General features: G+C 44.6%; 1 protein-coding gene across 1 annotated transcript; it reads right to left on the bottom strand.

Moving 5' to 3' along the window:
• Nucleotides 1-1,621: 1,621 nt before the first annotated feature.
• On the bottom strand, nucleotides 1,622-5,446 carry LOC123150881 (disease resistance protein RGA4). The gene is made up of 2 exons (XM_044570696.1): nucleotides 4,136-5,446; nucleotides 1,622-3,720 (listed from the first exon to the last, which is right to left on the bottom strand). Exons 1-2 carry the CDS (start codon nucleotides 5,344-5,346, stop codon nucleotides 1,806-1,808), a joined length of 3,126 nt encoding a protein of 1,041 aa, XP_044426631.1. The 5' UTR covers nucleotides 5,347-5,446; the 3' UTR covers nucleotides 1,622-1,805.
• Between the last annotated feature and the right edge of the window lie 19,360 nt (nucleotides 5,447-24,806).

Raw genomic sequence — 24,806 nt, 5'->3', positions numbered from 1 at the left:
GGCAAGCAATCGCCCTTCCAGTTCCAGGGCTAACAGTCTCCACGCTAGCGAGCAAGTCACAAAGCTCTTTTGCAAAGAGAGCATTGGAATTATCCGTCGGCGGGGGTGGACTGGGAGTAGAAGCCACATGTGAGCGCGCAGGCGAGTTCACCTCACTCAGCTCACATGTCAAGGTTGAATCATGCCCCTCGCACGTGGTTGCCTGCGTCTCCACCATCATATTCTCCACTGATAGAGGTGAATCAGAGCTCGCACATAACACTTGAAGCTCGGGCATCACCTGCAGCACTGGAGGCACAACCACGGCAATGGTCCCGCCCTTAGCGGTAGACATCAAAGTGGCCAAGGCAGACGGCGATGATGAGTTGTCCATAGCTCTAGGGGAGAAACAACCATAGAGCTCCGCAACCCTATTCTCCACTGAGCCACCAACATCAACCTCACTAGGAGGATGTGGCGTAGGAGCGGATTGCAACACAGCCGGCACAAGAGAGAGCTTTTCCAGAGCAGCCTCCGCTCGCTCCAGAAAGCTCCCAACACGCACCAGGAGCTCAGCCTGGGCTGCTAGAGTGGACTGGAGCAGTACATCAGATGGGGTTGCCGACTCAGCATGAGCGGAAACGGCCGATGCCCAGGACCTGCGGTGAAGCGCCTTGGAGGGGAGCTGGGATTCCATCGGGCCATCACAAGGAGCTGGAGCTCGGCAATGCTCGGTGTCGAGGCGAGACCGTGGCGGCATGGCAAGGCATGCAAGTGAGCTGAATGGATGCCAAGCATTGCGACACCCACGCGCCCAGTGGCCGTTCTCCAAACAGCGGAAGCACCTCAAGGGATCTCTGCAATCAGCCGCTTGATGACCAAGAGCAAGACATCTGCAACACCTACCAAAGAGCCAAGCCGGAATGGGACGAGGGGGCAATGCCGGAAAGCCGAAGCACATATTTAAGAGTTTTTTTTGGCCTTTTGTCAAAATGGAAAAACTAAAAAGCAGAAGTAAAAACCCAAACAAACATGGCCTCATTCCCCCTCATCTTCCCTGTTTGATGGCTCCGTTTGGTAACAAGAGGAGCAGAGAAAGGTCCATCTTATCAGGAACCAATCCACACACCCCTTTTCACTCGCTGTAGGCCGCCAATTTCAATAGAAACCTTCCTCAAATCAAAGGGTTAGATGGTAGGAACACTAGTGTTTCCCTTGTCAACAAATTGATGGGATTTTGCTGCGATTGGAAAAGAGGCTTTGTTTCAAGGGATAAAAGGACAAGGAGAAAACAAATAAATCATGGGATTTTATTGCAGACTTTGTTGTGACTGCAACAAAGGCCTTGTTTTAGAAGGAAAAAAAGCGGCCCCGGAAGATTGCAACAAGGCTCCGGTTGCATAGGGCCGACCGTAACACTAGCCTTGTTGCAAAGACTCCCTTAAAAAAAGCCTTGTTGCAAAGACCCACGCTCACATGGGAGAGATCAGGCGGCTATTCGGGGCTCCATCCAACAGCGGGCGAGACGGTCAATCTTTTTACATTATCACTCGATGACACATGGCACTGCCCTTATGTTTTCTTTGGTAAGTCAATGAATGCTTACCAAATAAAATACTTTATTTACACAATCACATTCATATGGATAACGTAAATCACGGGCTAATCTATTAAAATACTATGCTCCCGTTGCCACACACAGATGATTGTGTAGTAAGAATAAAAAGCAGCAATAGAAATGACTATCTCTGTCCTAAAACCAACAATTGTAACCAAGTAATCTACATAACTTTGAAGAGATACATCGACCCAGCACAGAACAGTAGTCAGTGAAGAAGAACGTCAGGCCTTTTAGGGTGGCTCCTTGCAGCTTCCTTCCATGCATCTTTTGTTCCTTGGTCGACTGCAGAATGCAGCCTGACTTCCTTTAATCCTTCTAGGCGTCCGATTTCGATGCCAGCAAGACCATCTAAAGATTCACAGATCATATGAAGCGAAGTAAGATGTGGCAGAGCTCCGGTCGTTACAGAGTGCAGACTTTTCACGCCGACGAGCCATATGCGCCGGATGCTTGGGAAGTGCTCGTGGCGTATTTCGAGAGGCCCGATGTTGTCTTCGATCAGCTTCAGATACTTAAGTGTGTCCAGACGACTCCCAGATAGAAGAACACCTCGGCTTAGGTTAGTCGACGACAGACACAGCTCCTCGATTCTGTTCAGCTTGGTAACAAACTGAGGGAATCCGCTGAGGTTGCCGCGCAGCTTCAGCGAGGCAAGACTGCCAGGGGCTTTCAGAGAACCCAAGAATGGGTCTGAGCATTCTTGGAAGTTAATGCATAGGGAACGATGAGGCCATTCGTTCCCATCACGAATGAACATCTTGATGGCTTCCTCAAGTTGGTCCAGGTTTCTTCTATTTGCGGTGGATTCGCACCATATTTTCACCTTCCTCAGCCGCTTCATGTGCCTCATCAGCTGTGGAAATCCTTCGCTCTCTCCCGTAACAAATCCTGAAAGTGTCTCCAAGATACTTCTCTTTGACAAGTACTCTGAATTTATCTTTCCGCAGTCACCTTCGATAAGCTGAAATTTGCCATGGAGATGTTTTAATTGGGGGAGCTGGATGACTTCTATGGGCACCTTCTCTATCTTGGTTCTTCTCAGGTCCAGTGTCTCCAACCATTGCAGCTTGGCAATTTTCTTTGGAACCTCACTAATGCGCCCCCCGAGGCTCAGATATTTCAGAAACACAAGGTTGCATATGTTCTGGAGGTGCCCGTCATTCAGACCATCACATTCTTCTAAATCCAACACTCGCAGTAGGTCATACTTGGCAAAATTCAATGTAGGTCCGTGTTTAGCAGCATCCCCGGTAGGGAATACCGCCAGGGTCCGCAGACGAGATAAGCCCTTGGGCAGTTTTTCAGCACAGTAATCATGGAGAGAAAGTCGGCGAACGTAGTCCCATTCTCCGGCCGTCTCACTCTCACCACAAAGCAAGGTGATGAAATTTTGAGACATGGACTTGCGGACAATGTACTCGAGCATCATCCCAGGAGGTTGGCATCTCTTCACATTCCCACAGGTGCTCACTTCCGTGGACTGAATGATACTACGGTCGATCAGGGTCTCCAAATTCTCAATTGCGATGTCTTGGGGTGTGGTGCTCACTGCATCCCCTGGTTGTACATGTACAAGTCCTTCCGCCAGCCACCGCCTGATTAGAGGATTCCGCCTGACACGATGGCCACGCGGGAACATGCAGAAATATAGCAAGCACTGCTGGAGAACAAGGCTACATAGACTCTCGTAGCTGCTGGCGAGAACCCCATGCATTCTTCCCAATGTGTCCTCACATCTTTCTGGAGCACAAAGCTTGCGGCAGGCATCTTCACATTTACTCTTGGTCAGGTCTTCTTCACTCTTCAGAAACTTTGCTTTGCTTTCAAGGGCAAGCGGTAGGCCGCCACATTTCTCTAGGAGGGCAGATGCTTTCAACTCCGTTGCATCAGCAACGGAATACTTACCCTTGGAAAATACTTCGAAGAACAACTTTCTTGAATCATTGTCATCAAGTGTTTTCATTTTGTACACACGGCCATTGGCAGAGCTGCAGCGTCTTGCTATTTTCTTAATGGTTGTCGTCACAATAACTCTGCTGTCCACTCCGTCATCCACAGGGAATACAGATGTTATGTTGCACAATTCTTCTGTTTGCATGCCATCAATTACAATCAAATACCTACAAAACGTAAATTGAGGAAATAAAAATAGTAAGTAATATATCCCTTCTCCTCTGCAGCTAAATAGATCTTGAGACGGACTAAATAGTAAGTAATATACTAACTAAACTTACTCTCGAGACTGACCGAACAATCAGAACTAGATCTTACAAAACAGAGTTGAGTTTAAATGTTTCCACTTAGATTTCTATGTCAGAATTAATCACTTCATACATAATCCTACAAAAGATGGCCCAGAGCAACTATTCTTGTAAATTATTGGTTACATATGAAGAACTCATTTAGCTGTTGAAATTACAGTAGTATAGATTTACCAAATTAATCCATAGCACGGAGTATCTTTTATATGTGTAAGCCGTGAACCTGTATATATGTGTGTAGAGAAAATTAATCAACAAAAAAAAAAGAGATCACCTTTTATTCTTCAGGTATGATCCTAGACGTTGTTCGATGAGCGTTGTATCACATACACCTTCCAAGTGAGTGTCCTCCTGAATAGCCTTGCCCCTGTCAGCTTGCCTCTTCATCTGGACACTCTTGTTCTCATCGACTTGTGCGGCGATCTTGGTGCTTGTGGAGATACTCACATTCGCAGTAGCAGTATGTATGTCTGCAGACTCATCTTGGACAGAAGAGGCTCGCACCATGTTTGCCACGGTGAACGCCGGGGACAAGATGTACAGCAGTATCGTCGCGAGAGTCCACCAAACTGCTTGGAGGCACTGGCGCCATGTACTGCCGCCGTTGGCGACACCGGCTGAGGCACTCTCACCATTCTGGACTTCCTCAATGCCATTCTCCTCGACCTCTGGGATGACGCAGTTGGATTTGTAGGTGGTCGTGGTGGTCACAGGTGCAGAGTCAACCTGCCGGGCCCTGTCGGCGGAGGTGCCCGCACCATTCTGGAGCACTTGATCGAGCATCTCCTTCAGAAGCTCTGGCGTGCCCTTGCCCGCGGCGCAAACCCAAACCCGCAGAGGGAACAGGCGGCGCACGTCGCCGTGGTCGAACACCTGGTGGGCAAGAAGAGTCTTGCCCAGGCCATGGAAGCCGACGACGGAGATCACCCTGAGCTTCCCCTCCGACGGCCCCCCAGGTTCCCGCACGAGCTCAAGAAGCTCCCCAAGAGGCTCGTCCATCCCCACGGCCGCCGCCGGAGCACCGCACCGAGCGGCAGGGACCGGCGCCCCGCCGCCGTCTGGTATCGTCCCCTCCGCCGCCGCCTCCTCGATGTACCGCTTCAGGCGCCGGTGAATCTCCTCGGATCTGGCCTTGAGCTTGCGGATCCTGAGGGAGAACAACGTGCGCGTGAACACCGTGCTCCTGGCGGCGTGGGCGGAGCGGCGGAGGAAGCCGGCCTCGCCGTCCTCCGGCGGCATCTCCTGCCGCAGGAAGCGGTCGACGCAGTCCTCGATGTCGAAGGCGAAGAGCGTGAGGTCCTGGATCCACGCCGCCCGCAGGTGGCTCGTGTCCCTGCCGCCGCTCCTCCTGCGGTGGTCCTGGATGGCGGCCTCGATGTACCTGAGCTCCGACTGGATGGACCGGACGTCCCTGCTCCCGCCCAGCGCCGACAGGGCCTTCGGCAGCGTGGTCTTCAGCAGCGCGCAGATTATCGCCGCCTCCATTGCTCTCCCTTTCCTTGGCCGGGAATCACCGGCACGGTCAATGGCTAGCTAGCGGGGGAGTGTGGCCGGAGGAAAAGGGGATGAGAATGGGGGAGGGGAAGCCACCTCGCAACACTCAGGTCAACGAGTCAATGCTAATATTACTTCATCATGACATGTTGCTAATAGATTTTAACACAGTAACAACGCAGACGATTATTTATATAAATATACACTCATCTCTATAAATGCACACACGCACATCTTATATTTATAGACGCCTTCAAGAGACTAAGCCGGCATATCATTTCGAGATTAAAGAAGTCATCACAGGAGCATATGTAGTCGACAGTTAATATCCAACTAATAGCAGTGACGCGGTAGTAGCGCGGTGGCTCGATGCATTGTCTTCTGCCCTGTAGACCAGGGTTCGAACCCCAGCTTCTACCAATATTTTCCTCCACCTTTTTCTCATGACTTATTCCCACCTACTTTAGGCCTACATGGGCCAGCCAGCGGACTTAATGCCCTGTTTTTTTTTCTTTTTTCTGGTCTTCTCTTTTCTCACTTCTGTTTTTGTTTTCTCCTTCTTTAAATCAATTTGAGATTTTCAAGTATTAAAAAGTTGCGAGTTTCAAAAAGCTGTTTGAGAAATTATAAAATGTGTGTGAATTCAAAAAAGTTCAGGAAATCATAAAATTTTCGTGGTTTCAAAAAATGTTACTGATTTTACAAAAATATTTGCAAATTATAAAAATAATTTGGAAAGAAATGTCGTTAAATAAAATCAAGTTCATGATCTTGATAAAATGATCGTGTATTCAAAACATATTTGTGAATCTGAGTCATCATGAAATCAAAAACTATTCATGCATTTCAATAAATGTTCGTCTAAAAAACAAATGTTTGTGAATTTAAAAAAATGTCTAAATTTAAAAAGAATGTTTGTCGATTCAAAAAACTCTTCCTATTCAGATGTATTTTATATCTAGGATTTGATTAATTTTGGAAATTCTTTATATGTCTTGGGGTTGGCGAGTAGTCCATGGTCGATGAGATTTGTTTTCAAAGTTTAAAACATTCCCTTGCGCGAGACAATGACAAGTGTGTCGTACAGTGACAAGCCCATTTTTTACCACGTTGAATGCATTGCGATCACGTGGATATTGCATCCATCATCAACGAGAGTGAGAAGAAAGATAATTGGCAACATGATGAGCCATCGTGTTAAAATAGAGGACATTCATATGTCGGATATTGACCAACGTGTAATTTTTTCTTCCGTTGCAACGCACAGGCATATTTGCTAGTATATAAATATACACTCATCTCTATAAATGCACACACGCACATCCTATATTTATAGACGCCTTCAAGAGACTAAGCCGGCATATCATCTTGAGATTGAAGAAGTCATCACAGGAGCCTATGTAGTCGACAGAAACGTCTCCTCCTACTAAACAAATATCGTCAGAAAGTCTCGAATAAATACAGAAAAATGCGATCACCAGTGTCAAGTTTCAGACTTAAACCCAGATGGAATGATTCCACCACAAAGAATCTATCTATGTGATCTAGGCTCAGTTTGTCGTCATGATATTTCACAAGCATCTAAAACATTATAACATTCCCAAAGCCATAAATCATTTATGTTATTATTTTTTCTGGTGATGATCGCAAGAAGGAGTTCGAGCGATGGATTAGAGAAATAGAGCCAGTTTGGTTGATGTCCTGGACACCACGCCTAGGATATATTGTTGTCTGACATGTGCCTAAGAACTTCAAAAAATCTGCCTGGTCAGGCGAGCATAAAAAGTGCCCTGTTTTGTTCATGGCCTGGCCTGATGAGCGCTAATATGTCATTTTTTTTTCTCTTTGACACAGCGATTTATTTTCTCCCCTGACTTTCTTGAGCCATATGATTAAACAGGAAGTGGATCCTTTAATATTCTCAAGGGATGTCACGAAGCTATAGTAAAATGCGTGTGTAAAGCGAAGAAGGGATGTCATGGTTACTGTAGCAACTAATGTGCGGATTTACTGTAGCATGTACAGAAATAAATCAAAATATAATTTTATTGCACCATAATTTTGTTTGTATGTAATTTTTGTAAATGTATACAGTAGATTTGTAATTTTCAAATTAATTATAATCATTTTAGGCTTAATCATATGAATGTGAAGAAGGGATGTCACGGTTTTTTTAAGAAAGTTCAAGCTTTATTCATTAGAAATAATCATTACATCGTTTATGAGGATCGGTACAATTGCATTATGTGGTTCCTCAAACCAATCATAAATGAAAGAAAATCTAGCCAACTTGGCAAGTTCATGAGCAACTTTATTTGCTTCTCTATTATAATGCTCGAATCTAGAAATAGGAAAATCGCAAGCTAAGTGAAAACAGTCATCAAAAATTGCACCAACTGCCCCCGACGATCGTCCTCCTTCGTTCATGGTCTCGATCACCTCCATATTATCCGAGTTAATAATTATGCGATTACAACCTGTCCTTTGCGCAAGCGATAGACCAAATTTTAACGCCAAAGCTTCAGCCATCAACACATCTGCACACCAGTCAATCTTACCATTTCCCCCACCGATGAACCTACCTTTGTCATCTCTTAAGACAGCCCCGATCGTACCCCTGAGAAGGTCGTGGTCAAAAGAAGCATCAACGTTAAGTTTAACAAATCCTGTCGGGGGGTTAGACCATCCTCCTCTTTTCATGGAAGCCTTAGGCGAGGAGGCATTAACAAAATTGGCAGCGAGAGCGCGTATCCCCATGGATATCTGTTGTGCATTCTGAGTAGTCTCATTGTGTATCAATGTGCACCTTTCCCACCACAAGTACCAGGCTGATATGGCAATCATGTCACGCACATTACGAGTGCCCATAATACATAGTTCCTGATCTGGTAATGAAAGTAAATATTCCAAGATTGCCTCACCCGCATAGTCTATTTTACAATCTCTGTTGATAATATTGTTGGGTAACGTAGTAATTTCAAAAAAATTCCTACGCACACGCAAGATCATGGTGATGCATAGCAACGAGAGGGGAGAGTGTGATCTACGTACCCTTGTAGATCGACAACGGAAGCGTTTGGTTGATGTAGTCGTACGTCTCACGGCCCGACCGATCAAGCACCGAAACTACGGCACCTCCGAGTTCTAGCACACGTTCAGCTCGATGACAATCCACGGACTCCGATCCAGCAAAGTGTCGGGGAAGAGTTCCGTCAGCACGACCGCGTGGTGATGATCTTGATGTACTACTGTCACAGGGCTTCGCCTAAGCACCGCTACAATATTATCGAGGACTATGGTGGCAGGGGGCGCCGCACACGGCTAAGAATATGATCACGTGGATCAACTTGTGTCTCCAGGGGGTGCCCCTGCCTCCGTATATAAAGGCTCAAAGGGGGGGTGCGGCCGGCCTAGAGGTGGCGCGCCAGGAGGAGTCCTACTCCCGCCGGGAGTAGGATCCCCCCCCCAATCCTAGTTGGAATAGGATTCACGGAGGGGGGAAAAGAGGAAGGGGGGCCGGCCCCCTCTCCTTGTCCTATTCAGACCAAGGGAGGGGAGGGGCACGCGGCCCATCTCTGGCTGCCTCTTCTCTTTTCCACTAAGGCCCACTAAGGCCCATATATCTCCCGGGGGGTTCCGGTAACCTTCCGGTACTCCGGTAAAATTCCGATTTCACCCGGAACACTTCCGATATCCAAACATAGGCTTCCAATATATCAATCTTTATGTCTCGACCATTTCGAGACTCCTCGTCATATCCGTGATCTCATCCGGGACTCTGAACAACCTTCGATACATCAAAACGTATAAACTCATAATATAACTGTCATCGAAACCTTAAGCATGCGGACCCTATGGGTTCGAGAACAATGTAGACATGACCGAGACACGTCTCCGGTCAATAACCAATAGCGGGACCTGAATGCCCATATTGGCTCCTACATATTCTATGAAGATCTTTATCGGTCAGACCGCATAACAACATACGTTGCTCCCTTTGTCATCGGTATGTTACTTGCCCGAGATTCGATCGTCGGTATCCAATACCTAGTTCAATCTCGTTACCGGCAAGTCTCTTTACTCGTTCCATAATACATCATTCCACAACTAACTCATTAGTTGCAATGCTTGCAGGCTTAAGTGATGTGCATTACCGAGAGGGCCCAGAGATACCTCTCCGACGATCGGAGTGACAAATCCTAATCTCGAAATACGTCAACCCAACATGTACCTTTGGAGACACCTGTAGAGCACCTTTATAATCACCCAGTTACGTTGTGACGTTTGGTAGCACACAAAGTGTTCCTCCGGCACACGGGAGTTACATAATCTCATAGTCATAGGAACATGTATAAGTCATGAAGAAAGCAATAGCAACATACTAAACGATCGGGTGCTAAGCTAATGGAATGGGTCATGTCAATCAGATCATTCAACTAATGATGTGATCCCTTAATCAAATGACAACTCTTTGTCCATGGTTAGGAAACATAACCATCTTTGATTAACGAGCTAGTCAAGTAGAGGCATACTAGTGACACTCTGTTTGTCTATGTATTCACACATGTATTATGTTTCCGGTTAATACAATTCTAGCATGAATAATAAACCTTTATCATGATATAAGGAAATAAATAATAACTTTATTATTGCCTCTAGGGCATATTTCCTTCAGTCTCCCACTTGCACTAGAGTCAATAATCTAGATTACATAGTAATGATTCTAACACCCATGGACCTTTTGTGTTGATCATGTTTTGCTCGTGCAAGAGGCTTAGTCAATGGGTCTGCTACATTCAGCTCCGTATGTATCTTGCAAATCTCTATGTCTCCCACCTGGACTAGATCCTGGATGGAATTGAAGCGTCTCTTGATGTGTTTGGTTCTCTTGTGAAATCTGGATTCCTTTGCCAAGGCAATTGCACCAGTATTGTCACAAAAGATTTTCATTGGACCCGATGCAATAGGTATGACACCTAGATCGGATATGAACTCCTTCATCTAGACTCCTTCGTTTGCTGCTTCCGAAGCAGCTATGTACTCCGCTTCACATGTAGATCCCGCCACGACGCTTTGTTTAGAACTGCACCAACTGACAGCTCCACCGTTTAATGTAAACACGTATCCGGTTTGCGATTTAGAATCGTCCGGATCAGTGTCAAAGCTTGCATCAACGTAACCGTTTACGATGAGCTCTTTGTCACCTCCATATACGAGAAACATATCGTTAGTCCTTTTCAGGTATTTCAGAATGTTCTTGACCGCTGTCTAGTGATCCACTCCTGGATTACTTTGGTACCTTCCTGCTAGACTTACAGCAAGGCACACATCAGGTCTGGTACACAGCATTGCATACATGATAGAGCCTATGGCTGAAGCATAGGGAACATCTTTCATTTTCTCTCTATCTTCTGCAGTGGTCGGGCATTGAGTCTGACTCAACTTCACACCTTGTAACACAGGCAAGAACCCTTTCTTTGCTTGATCCATTTTGAACTTCTTCAAAATCTTGTCAAGGTATGTGCTTTGTGAAAGTCCAATTAAGCGTTTTGATCTATCTCTATAGATCTTTATGCCTAATATGTAAGCAGCTTCACCGCGGTCTTTCATTGAAAAACTCTTATTCAAGTATCCCTTTATGCTATCCAGAAATTCTATATCATTTCCAATCAGTAATATGTCATCCACATATAATATCAGAAATGCTACAGAGCTCCCACTCACTTTTTTGTAAATACAGACTTCTCAAAAGTCTGTCTAAAACCAAATGCTTTGATCACACTATCAAAGCGTTTATTCCAACTCCGAGAGGCTTGCACCAGTCCAAAATGGATCGCTGGAGCTTGCACACTTTGTTAGCTCCCTTTGGATCGACAAAACCTTCCGGTTGCATCAGATACAACTCTTCTTCCAGAAATCCATTCAGGAATGCAGTTTTGACATCCATCTGCCAAATTTCATAATCATAAAATGCGGCAATTGCTAACATGATTCGGACAGACTTAAGCATCGCTACGGGTGAGAAGGTCTCATCGTAGTCAACACCTTGAACTTGTCGAAAACCTTTTGCAACAAGTCGAGCTTTGTAGATAGTAATATTACCGTCAGCGTCAATCTTCTTCTTGAAGATCCATTTATTCTCAATTGCTTGCCGATCATCGGGCAAGTCAACCAAAGTCCATACTTTGTTCTCATACATGGATCCCATCTCAGATTTCATGGCTTCAAGCCATTTTGCGGAATCTGGGCTCACCATCGCTTCTCCATAGTTCGTAGGTTCATCATGATCTAGTAGCATGATTTTCAGAACAGGATTACCGTACCACTCTGGCGCGGATCTTACTCTGGTTGATCTACGAGGCTCAATAGTATCTTGTCCTGAAGTTTCATGATCATTATCATTAGCTTCCTCACTGATGGGTATAGTTGTCGCAGAAACAGGTTTCTGTGATGTACTACTTTCCAATAAGGGAGCAGGTACAGTTACCTCATCAAGTTCTACTTTCCTCCCACTCACTTCTTTCGAGAGAAACTCCTTCTCTAGAAAGGATCCATTCTTAGCAACGAATGTCTTGCCTTCGGATCTGTGATAGAAGGTGTACCCAACAGTCTCCTTTGGGTATCCTATGAAGACACATTTTTCCGATTTGGGTTCGAGCTTATCAGGTTGAAGCTTTTTCACATAAGCATCGCAGCCCCAAACTTTAAGAAACGACAACTTTGGTTTCTTGCCAAACCATAGTTCATAAGGTGTCGTCTCAACGGATTTTGATGGTGCCCTATTTAACGTGAATGCGTCCGTCTCTAAAGCATAACCCCAAAATGATAGTGTTAAATCAGTAAGAGACATCATAGATCGCACCATATCTAGTAAAGTACGATTACGACGTTCAGACACACCATTACGCTGTGGTGTTCCGGGTGGCGTGAGTTGCGAAACTATTCTGCATTGCTTCAAATGTACACCAAACTCGTAACTCAAATATTCTCCTCCACGATCAGATCGTAGAAACTTTATTTTCTTGTTACGATGATTTTCAACTTCACTCTGAAATTCTTTGAACTTTTCAAATGTTTCAGACTTATGTTTCATTAAGTAGATATACCCATATCTGCTTAAGTCATCTATGAAGGTGAGAAAATAACGATATCCGCCACGAGCCTCAATATTCATCGGACCACATACATCTGTATGTATGATTTCCAACAAATCTGTTGCTCTCTCCATAGTACCGGAGAACGGTGTTTTAGTCATCTTGCCCATGAGGCACGGTTCGCAAGTACCAAGTGATTCATAATCAAGTGGTTCTAAAAGCCCATCAGTATGGAGTTTCTTCATGCGCTTTATACCGATATGACCTAAACGGCAGTGCCACAAATAAGTTGCACTATCATTATCAACTCTGCATCTTTTGGCTTCAACATTATGAATATGTGTGTTACTACTATCGAGATTCATCAAGAATAGACCACTCTTCAAAGGTGCATGACCATAAAAGATATTACTCATAAAAATAGAACAACCATTATTCTCTGATTTAAATGAATAACCGTCTCGCATTAAACAAGATCCAGATATAATGTTCATGCTCAACGCTGGCACCAAATAACAATTATTTAGGTCTAATACTAATCCCGAAGGTAGATGTAGAGGTAGCGTGCCGACCGTGATCACATCGACTTTGGAACCATTTCCCACGCGTATCGTCACCTCGTCCTTTTCCAGTGTTCGCTTAATCCGTAGTCCCTGTTTCGAGTTGCAAATATTAGCAACAGAACCAGTATCAAATACCCAGGTGCTACTGCGAGCTCTAGTAAGGTACACATCAATAACATGTATATCACATATACCTTTGTTCACCTTGCCATCCTTCTTATCCGTCAAATACTTGGGGCAGTTCCGCTTCCAGTGACCAGTCTGCTTGCAGTAGAAGCACTCAGTTTCAGGCTTAGGTCCAGACTTGGGTTTCTTCTCTTGAGCAGCAACTTGCTTGCTGTTCTTCTTGAAGTTCCCCTTCTTCTTCCCTTTGCCCTTTTCTTGAAACTAGTGGTCTTGTTGACCATCAACACTTGATGCTCCTTTTTGATTTCTACCTCCGCAGCTTTCAGCATTGCGAAGAGCTCGGGAATAGTCTTATTCATCCCTTGCATATTATAGTTCATCACGAAGCTCTTGTAGCTTGGTGGCAGTGATTGGAGAATTATGTTAATGACGCAATCATCTGGAAGATTAACTCCCATCTGAATCAAGTGATTATTATATCCAGACATTTTGAGTATATGCTCACTGACAGAACTGTTCTCCTCCATCTTGCAGCTATAGAGCTTATTGGAGACTTCATATCTCTCAATCCGGGCATTTGCTTGAAATATTAACTTCAACTCCTGGAACATCTCATATGCTCCATGACGTTCAAAATGTCGTTGAAGTCCCGATTCTAAGCCGTAAAGCATGGCACACTGAACTATCGAGTAGTCATCAGCTTTGCTCTGCCAGACGTTCATAACATCTAGTGTTGCTCCAGCAGCAGGCCTGGCACCCGACGGTGCTTCCAGGACGTAATTCTTCTGTGCAGCAATGAGGATAATCCTCAAGTTACGGACCCAGTCCGTGTAATTGCTACCATCATCTTTCAACTTTGCTTTCTCAAGGAACGCATTAAAATTCAACGAAACAACAGCACGGGCCATCTATCTACAATCAAACATACATAAGCAAGATACTATCAGGTACTAAGTTCATGATAAATTTAAATTCAATTAATCAAATTACTTAAAGAACTCCCACTTAGATAGACATCCCTCTAATCTTCTAAGTGATCACGTGATCCAAATCAACTAAACCATAACCGATCATCACATGAAATGGAGTAGTTTTCAATGGTGAACATCACTATGTTGATCATATCTACTATATGATTCACGCTCGATCTTTCGATCTTAGTGTTCCGAGGCCATATCTGCATATGCTAGGCTCGTCAAGTTTAACCTGAGTATTCTGCGTGTGCAAAACTGGCTTGCACCCGTTGTAGATGGACATAGAGCTTATCACACCCAATCATCACGTGGTGTCTGGGCACGACGAACTTTGGCAACGGTGCATACTCAGGGAGAACACTTTTATCTTGATAATTTAGTGAGAGAGCATCTTATAATGCTACCGTCAATCAAAGCAAGATAAGATGCATAAAAGATAAACATCACATGCAATCAATATAAGTGATACGATATGGCCATCATCATCTTGTGCTTGTGATCTCCATCTCCGAAGCACCATCATGATCACCATCGTCACCGGCGTGACACCTTGATCTCCATCGTAGCATTGTTGTCGTCTCGCCAATCTTATGCTTCCACGACTATCGCTACCACTTAGTGATAAAGTAAAGCATTACAGCGCGATTGCATTGCATACAATAAAGCGACAACCATATGGCTCCTGCCAGTTGCCGATAACTCAGTTACAAAACACGATCATCTCATACAATAAAATTTAGCATCATGTCTTGACCATATCACATCACAACATGCCCTGCAAAAACAAGTTAGACGTCCTCTACTTTGTTGTTGCAAGTTTTATGTGGCTGCTATGGGCTTAAGCAAGAACCAATCTTACCTACGCATCAAAACCACAACGATAGTTTGTCAAGTTGGTGTTGTTTTAACCTTCGCAAGGACCGGGCGTAGCCACACTCGGTTCAACTAAAGTTGGAGAAACTGTCACCCGCAAGCCCACCGATGTGCAAAGCATGTCGGGAGAACCGGTCTCGCGTAAGCGTACGCATAATATCGGTCCGGGCCGCTTCATCCAACAATACCGCCGAACCAAAGTATGACATGCTGGTAAGCAGTATGACTTATATCGCCCACAACTCACTTGTGTTCTACTCGTCCATATAACATCAACACATAAAACCTAGGCTCGGATGCCACTGTTGGGTAACGTAGTAATTTCAAAAAAATTCCTACGCACACGCAAGATCATGGTGATGCATAGCAACGAGAGGGGAGAGTATGATCTACGTACCCTTGTAGATCGACAACGGAAGCGTTTGGTTGATGTAGTCGTACGTCTCCACGGCCCGACCGATCAAGCACGGAAACTACGGCACCTCCGAGTTCTAGCACACGTTCAGCTCGATGACGATCCCCGGACTCCGATCCAGCAAAGTGTCGGGGAAGAGTTCCGTCAGCACGACGGCGTGGTGACGATCTTGATGTACTACTATCGCAGGGCTTCGCCTAAGCACCGCTACAATATTATCGAGGACTATGGTGGCAGGGGCGCCGCACACGGCTAAGAATATGATCACGTGGATCAACTTGTGTCTCTAGGGGGTGCCCCTGCCTCCGTATATAAAGGCTCAAAGGGGGGGTGCGGCCGGCCTAGAGGTGGCGCGCCAGGAGGAGTCCTACTCCCTCCGGGAGTAGGATTCCCCCCGCCCCGCCCCCCAATCCTAGTTGGAATATGATTCGCGGAGGGGGGAAAAGAGGAAGGGGGGCCGGCCCCCTCTCCTTGTCCTATTCGGACCAAGGGAGGGGAGGGGCGCACGGCCCATCTCTGGCTGCCTCTTCTCTTTTCCACTAAGGCCCACTAAGGCCCATATATCTCCCGGGGGGTTCCGGTAACCTCCCGGTACTCCGGTAAAATCCCGATTTCACCCGGAACACTTCCGATATCCAAACATAGGCTTCCAATATATCAATCTTTATGTCTCGACCATTTCGAGACTCCTCTTCATGTCCGTGATCTCATCCGGGACTCCGAACAACCTTTGGTACATCAAAACGTATAAACTCATAATATAACTGTCATCGAAACCTTAAGCGTGCGGACCCTACGGGTTCGAGAACAATGTAGACATGACCGAGACACGTCTCCGGTCAATAACCAATAGCGGGACCTGGATGCCCATATTGGCTCCTACATATTCTACGAAGATCTTTATCGGTCAGACCGCATAACAACATACGTTGCTCCCTTTGTCATCGGTATGTTACTTGCCCGAGATTCGATCGTCGGTATCCAATACCTAGTTCAATCTCGTTACCGGCAAGTCTCTTTACTCGTTCCGTAATACACCATCCCGTAACTAACTCATTAGTTGCAATGCTTGCAAGGCTTAAGTGATGTGCATTACCGAGAGGGCCCAGAGATACCTCTCCGACGATCGGAGTGACAAATCCTAATCTCGAAATACGTCAACCCAACATGTACCTTTGGAGACACCTATAGAGCACCTTTATAATCACCCAGTTACTGTGACGTTTGGTAGCACACAAAGTGTTCCTCCGGCACACGGGAGTTACATAATCTCATAGTCATAGGAACATGTATAAGTCATGAAGAAAGCAATAGCAACATACTAAACGATCGGGTGCTAAGCTAATGGAATGGGTCATGTCAATCAGATCATTCAACTAATGATGTGATCCCGTTAATCAAATGACAACTCTTTATCCATGGTAACATAACCATCTTTGATTAACGAGCTAGTCAAGTAGAGGCATACTAGTGACACTCTGTTTGTCTATGTATTCACACATGTATTATGTTTCCGGTTAATACAATTATAGCATGAATAATAAACCTTTATCATGATATAAGGAAATAAATAATAACTTTATTATTGCCTCTAGGGCATATTTCCTTCAAATATCGTCCATCCCTAGTCTTGTCCAAACTTCTTTTGCTCTGTCACATAGAAACAACAAATAATCATTTTAGGCTTAATCATATCAATGTGAAGAAGGGATGTCACGGTTTTTTTAAGAAAGTTCAAGCTTTATTCATTAGAAATAATCATTACATCATTTATGAGGATCGGTACAATTGCATTATGTGGTTCCTCAAACCAATCATAAATGAAAGAAAATCTAGCCAACTTGGCAAGTTCATGAGCAACTTTATTTGCTTCTCTATTATAATGCTCGAATCTAGAAATAGGAAAATCGCAAGCTAAGTGAAAACAGTCATCAAAAATTGCACCAGCTGCCCCCGAGGATCGTCCTCCTTCGTTCATGGTCTCGATCACCTCCATATTATCCGAGTTAATAATTATGCGATTACAACCCGTCCTTTGCGCAAGAGATAGACCAAATTTTAACGCCAAAGCTTCAGCCATCAACACATCTGCACACCAGTCAATCTTACCATTTCCCCCACCGATGAACCTACCTTTGTCATCTCTTAAGACAGCCCCGATTGTACCCCTGAGAAGGTCGTGGTCAAAAGAAGCATCAACGTTAAGTTTAACAAATCCTGTCGGGGGGTTAGACCATCCTCCTCTTTTCATGGAAGCCTTCGGCGAGGAGGCATTAACAAAATTGGCAGCGAGAGCGCGTATCCCCATGGATATCTGTTGTGCATTCTGAGTAGTCTCATTGTGTACTAATGTGCGCCTTTCCCACCACAAGTACCAGGCTGATATGGCAATCATGTCACGCACTTTACGAGTGCCCGTAATACATAGTTCCTGATCTGGTAATGAAAGTAAATATTCCAAGATTGCCTCACCCGCATAGTCTATTTTACAATCTCTGTTGATAATATTGTTGGGTAACGTAGTAATTTCAAAAAAATTCCTACGCACACGCAAGATCATGGTGATGCATAGCAACGAGAGGGGAGAGTGTGATCTACGTACCCTTGTAGATCGACAACGGAAGCGTTTGGTTGATGTAGTCGTACGTCTCACGGCCCGACCGATCAAGCACCGAAACTACGGCACCTCCGAGTTCTAGCACACGTTCAGCTCGATGACGATCCCCGGACTCCGATCCAGCAAAGTGTCGGGGAAGAGTTCCGTCAGCACGACGGCGTGGTGATGATCTTGATGTACTACTGTCGCAGGGCTTCGCCTAAGCACCGCTACGATATTATCGAGGACTATGGTGGTAGGGGGCGCCGCACACGGCTAAGAATATGATCACGTGGATCAACTTGTGTCTCCAGGGGGTGCCCCTGCCTCCTTATATAAAGGCTCAAAGGGGGGGTGCGGCCGGCCTAGAGGTGGCGCGCCAGGAGGAGTCCTACTCCCGCCGGGAGTAGGATCCCCCCCCCCCCCCAATCCTAGTTGGAATAGGATTCACGGAGGGGGGAAAAGAGGAAGGGGGGCCGGCCCCCTCTCCTTGTCCTATTCAGACCAAGGGAGGGGAGGGGCGCGCGGCCCAACTCTGGCTGCCTCTTCTCTTTTCCACTAAGGCCCACTAAGGCCCATATATCTCCCGGGGGGTTCCGGTAACCTTCCGGTACTCCGGTAAAATTCCGATTTCACCCGGAACACTTCCGATATCCAAACATAGGCTTCCAATATATCAATCTTTATGTCTCGACCATTTCGAGACTCCTCGTCATGTCCGTGATCTCATCCGGGACTCTGAACAACCTTCGGTACATCAAAACGTATAAACTCATAATATAACTGTCATCGAAACCTTAAGCATGCGGACCCTACGGGTTCGAGAACAATGTAGACATGACCGAGACACGTCTCCGGTCAATAACCAATAGCGGGACCTGAATGCCCATATTGGCTCCTACATATTCTACGAAGATCTTTATCGGTCAGACCGCATAACAACATACGTTGCTCCCTTTGTCATCGGTATGTTACTTGCCCGAGATTCGATCGTCGGTATCCAATACCTAGTTCAATCTCGTTACCGGCAAGTCTCTTTACTCGTTCCGTAATACATCATCCCGCAACTAACTCATTAGTTGCAATGCTTGCAGGCTTAAGTGATGTGCATTACCGAGAGGGCCCAGAGATACCTCTCCGACGATCAGAGTGACAAATCCTAATCTCGAAATACGTCAACCCAACATGTACCTTTGGAGACACCTGTAGAGCACCTTTATAATCACCCAGTTACGTTGTGACGTTTGGTAGCACACAAAGTGTTCCTCCGGCACACGGGAGTTACATAATCTCATAGTCATAGGAACATGTATAAGTCATGAAGAAAGCAATAGCAACATACTAAACGATCGGGTGCTAAGCTAATGGAATGGGTCATGTCAATCAGATCATTCAACTAATGATGTGATCCCTTAATCAAATGACAACTCTTTGTCCATGGTTAGGAAACATAACCATCTTTGATTAACGAGCTAGTCAAGTAGAGGCATACTAGTGACACTCTGTTTGTCTATGTATTCACACATGTATTATGTTTCCCGTTAATACAATTCTAGCATGAATAATAAACCTTTATCATGATATAAGGAAATAAATAATAACTTTATTATTGCCTCTAGGGCATATTTCCTTCAGTCTCCCACTTGCACTAGAGTCAATAATCTAGATTACATAGTAATGATTCTAACACCCATGGACCTTTTGTGCTGATCATGTTTTGCTCGTGGAAGAGGCTTAGTCAACGGGTCTGCTACATTCAGCTCCGTATGTATCTTGCAAATCTCTATGTCTCCCACCTGGACTAGATCCCGGATGGAATTGAAGCGTCTCTTGATGTGTTTGGTTCTCTTGTGAAATCTGGATTCCTTTGCCAAGGCAATTGCACCAGTATTGTCACAAAAGATTTTCATTGGACCCGATGCACTAGGTATGACACCTAGATCGGATATGAACTCCTTCATCTAGACTCCTTCGTTTGCTGCTTCCGAAGCAGCTATGTACTCCGCTTCACATGTAGATCCCGCCACGACGCTTTGTTTAGAACTGCACCAACTGACAGCTCCACCGTTTAATGTAAACACGTATCCGGTTTGCGATTTAGAATCGTCCGGATCAGTGTCAAAGCTTGCATCAACGTAACCGTTTACGATGAGCTCTTTGTCACCTCCATATACGAGAAACATATCGTTAGTCCTTTTCAGGTATTTCAGAATGTTCTTGACCGCTGTCTAGTGATCCACTCCTGGATTACTTTGGTACCTCCCTGCTAGACTTACAGCAAGGCACACATCAGGTCTGGTACACAGCATTGCATACATGATAGAGCCTATGGCTGAAGCATAGGGAACATCTTTCATTTTCTCTCTATCTTCTGCAGTGGTCGGGCATTGAGTCTGACTCAACTTCACACCTTGTAACACAGGCAAGAACCCTTTCTTTGCTTGATCCATTTTGAACTTCTTCAAAATCTTGTCAAGGTATGTGCTTTGTGAAAGTCCAATTAAGCGTTTTGATCTATCTCTATAGATCTTTATGCCTAATATGTAAGCAGCTTCACCGCGGTCTTTCATTGAAAAACTCTTATTCAAGTATCCCTTTATGCTATCCAGAAATTCTATATCATTTCCAATCAGTAATATGTCATCCACATATAATATCAGAAATGCTACAGAGCTCCCACTCACTTTTTTGTAAATACAGACTTCTCAAAAGTCTGTCTAAAACCAAATGCTTTGATCACACTATCAAAGCGTTTATTCCAACTCCGAGAGGCTTGCACCAGTCCATAAATGGATCGCTGGAGCTTGCACACTTTGTTAGCTCCCTTTGGATCGACAAAACCTTCCGGTTGCATCAGATACAACTCTTCTTCCAGAAATCCATTCAGGAATGCAGTTTTGACATCCATCTGCCAAATTTCATAATCATAAAATGCGGCAATTGCTAACATGATTCGGACAGACTTAAGCATCGCTACGGGTGAGAAGGTCTCATCGTAGTCAACACCTTGAACTTGTCGAAAACCTTTTGCAACAAGTCGAGCTTTGTAGATAGTAATATTACCGTCAGCGTCAATCTTCTTCTTGAAGATCCATTTATTCTCAATTGCTTGCCGATCATCGGGCAAGTCAACCAAAGTCCATACTTTGTTCTCATACATGGATCCCATCTCAGATTTCATGGCTTCAAGCCATTTTGCGGAATCTGGGCTCACCATCGCTTCTCCATAGTTTGTAGGTTCATCATGATCTAGTAGCATGATTTTCAGAACAGGATTACCGTACCACTCTGGCGCGGATCTTACTCTGGTTGATCTACGAGGCTCAATAGTATCTTGTCCTAAAGTTTCATGATCATTATCATTAGCTTCCTCACTGATTGGTGTAGTTGTTGCAGAAACAGGTTTCTGTGATGTACTACTTTCCAATAAGGGAGCAGGTACAGTTACCTCGTCAAGTTCTACTTTCATCCCACTCACTTCTTTCGAGAGAAACTCCTTCTCTAGAAAGGATCCATTCTTAGCAACGAATGTCTTGCCTTCGGATCTGTGATAGAAGGTGTACCCAACAGTCTCCTTTGGGTATCCTATGAAGACACATTTTTCCGATTTGGGTTCGAGCTTATCAGGTTGAAGCTTTTTCACATAAGCATCGCGGCCCCAAACTTTAAGAAACGACAACTTTGGTTTCTTGCCAAACCATAGTTCATAAGGTGTCGTCTCAACGGATTTTGATGGTGCCCTATTTAACGTGAATGCGGCTGTCTCTAAAGCATAACCCCAAAACGATAGTGTTAAATCAGTAAGAGACATCATAGATCGCACCATATCTAGTAAAGTACGATTACGACGTTCAGACACACCATTACGCTGTGGTGTTCCGGGTGGCGTGAGTTGCGAAACTATTCCGCATTGCTTCAAATGTATACCAAACTCGTAACTCAAATATTCTCCTCCAAGATCAGATCGTAGAAACTTTATTTTCTTGTTACGATGATTTTCAACTTCACTCTGAAATTCTTTGAACTTTTCAAATGTTTCAGACTTATGTTTCATTAAGTAGATATACCCATATCTGCTTAAGTCATCTGTGAAGGTGAGAAAATAACGATATCCGCCACGAGCCTCAATATTCATCGGACCACATACATCTGTATGTATGATTTCCAACAAATCTGTTGCTCTCTCCATAGTACCGGAGAACGGTGTTTTAGTCATCTTGCCCATGAGGCACGGTTCGCAAGTACCAAGTGATTCATAATCAAGTGGTTCTAAAAGCCCATCAGTATGGAGTTTCTTCATGCGCTTTATACCGATATGACCTAAACGGCAGTGCCACAAATAAGTTGCACTATCATTATCAACTCTGCATCTTTTGGCTTCAACATTATGAATATGTGTGTTACTACTATCGAGATTCATCAAGAATAGACCACTCTTCAAAGGTGCATGACCATAAAAGATATTACTCATAAAAATAGAACAACCATTATTCTCTGATTTAAATGAATAACCGTCTCGCATTAAACAAGATCCAGATATAATGTTCATGCTCAACGCTGGCACCAAATAACAATTATTTAGGTCTAATACTAATCCCGAAGGTAGATGTAGAGGTAGCGTGCCGACCGTGATCACATCGACTTTGGAACCATTTCCCACGCGTATCGTCACCTCGTCCTTTTCCAGTGTTCGCTTAATCCGTAGTCCCTGTTTCGAGTTGCAAATATTAGCAACAGAACCAGTATCAAATACCCAGGTGCTACTGCGAGCTCTAGTAAGGTACACATCAATAACATGTATATCACATATACCTTTGTTCACCTTGCCATCCTTCTTATCCGTCAAATACTTGGGGCAGTTCCGCTTCCAGTGACCAGTCTGCTTGCAGTAGAAGCACTCAGTTTCAGGCTTAGGTCCAGACTTGGGTTTCTTCTCTTGAGCAGCAACTTGCTTGCTGTTCTTCTTGAAGTTCCCCTTCTTCTTCCCTTTGCCCTTTTTCTTGAAACTAGTGGTCTTGTTGACCATCAACACTTGATGCTCCTTTTTGATTTCTACCTCCGCAGCTTTCAGCATTGCGAAGAGCTCGGGAATAGTCTTATTCATCCCTTGCATATTATAGTTCATCACGAAGCTCTTGTAGCTTGGTGGCAGTGATTGGAGAATTATGTTAATGACGCAATCATCTGGAAGATTAACTCCCATCTGAATCAAGTGATTATTATATCCAGACATTTTGAGTATATGCTCACTGACAGAACTGTTCTCCTCCATCTTGCAGCTATAGAGCTTATTGGAGACTTCATATCTCTCAATCCGGGCATTTGCTTGAAATATTAACTTCAACTCCTGGAACATCTCATATGCTCCATGACGTTCAAAATGTCGTTGAAGTCCCGATTCTAAGCCGTAAAGCATGGCACACTGAACTATCGAGTAGTCATCAGCTTTGCTCTGCCAGACGTTCATAACATCTAGTGTTGCTCCAGCAGCAGGCCTGGCACCCGACGGTGCTTCCAGGACGTAATTCTTCTGTGCAGCAATGAGGATAATCCTCAAGTTACGGACCCAGTCCGTGTAATTGCTACCATCATCTTTCAACTTTGCTTTCTCAAGGAACGCATTAAAATTCAACGGAACAACAGCACGGGCCATCTATCTACAATCAAACATACATAAGCAAGATACTATCAGGTACTAAGTTCATGATAAATTTAAATTCAATTAATCAAATTACTTAAAGAACTCCCACTTAGATAGACATCCCTCTAATCTTCTAAGTGATCACGTGATCCAAATCAACTAAACCATAACCGATCATCACATGAAATGGAGTAGTTTTCAATGGTGAACATCACTATGTTGATCATATCTACTATATGATTCACGCTCGATCTTTCGATCTTAGTGTTCCGAGGCCATATCTGCATATGCTAGGCTCGTCAAGTTTAACCTGAGTATTCTGCGTGTGCAAAACTGGCTTGCACCCGTTGTAGATGGACATAGAGCTTATCACACCCGATCATCACGTGGTGTCTGGGCACGACGAACTTTGGCAACGGTGCATACTCAGGGAGAACACTTTTATCTTGATAATTTAGTGAGAGATCATCTTATAATGCTACCGTCAATCAAAGCAAGATAAGATGCATAAAAGATAAACATCACATGCAATCAATATAAGTGATATGATATGGCCATCATCATCTTGTGCTTGTGATCTCCATCTCCGAAGCACCGTCATGATCACCATCGTCACCGGCGCGACACCTTGATCTCCATCGTAGCATCGTTGTCGTCTCGCCAATCTTATGCTTCCACGACTATCGCTACCACTTAGTGATAAAGTAAAGCATTACAGCGCGATTGCATTGCATACAATAAAGCGACAACCATATGGCTCCTGCCAGTTGCCGATAACTCAGTTACAAAACACGATCATCTCATACAATAAAATTTAGCATCATGTCTTGACCATATCACATCACAACATGCCCTGCAAAAACAAGTTAGACGTCCTCTACTTTGTTGTTGCAAGTTTTATGTGGCTGCTACGGGCTTAAGCAAGAACCAATCTTACCTACGCATCAAAACCACAACGATAGTTTGTCAAGTTGGTGTTGTTTTAACCTTCGCAAGGACCGGGCGTAGCCACACTCGGTTCAACTAAAGTTGGAGAAACTGTCACCCGCAAGCCCACCTATGTGCAAAGCATGTCGGGAGAACCGGTCTCGCGTAAGCGTACGCATAATATCGGTCCGGGCCGCTTCATCCAACAATACCGCCGAACCAAAGTATGACATGCTGGTAAG

This window comes from Triticum aestivum, chromosome 7A (genome assembly GCF_018294505.1).
Source record: "Triticum aestivum cultivar Chinese Spring chromosome 7A, IWGSC CS RefSeq v2.1, whole genome shotgun sequence".
In the NCBI taxonomy this organism is placed as follows: domain Eukaryota; kingdom Viridiplantae; phylum Streptophyta; class Magnoliopsida; order Poales; family Poaceae; genus Triticum; species Triticum aestivum.
This window is presented reverse-complemented; position numbering and strand designations above follow the sequence as displayed.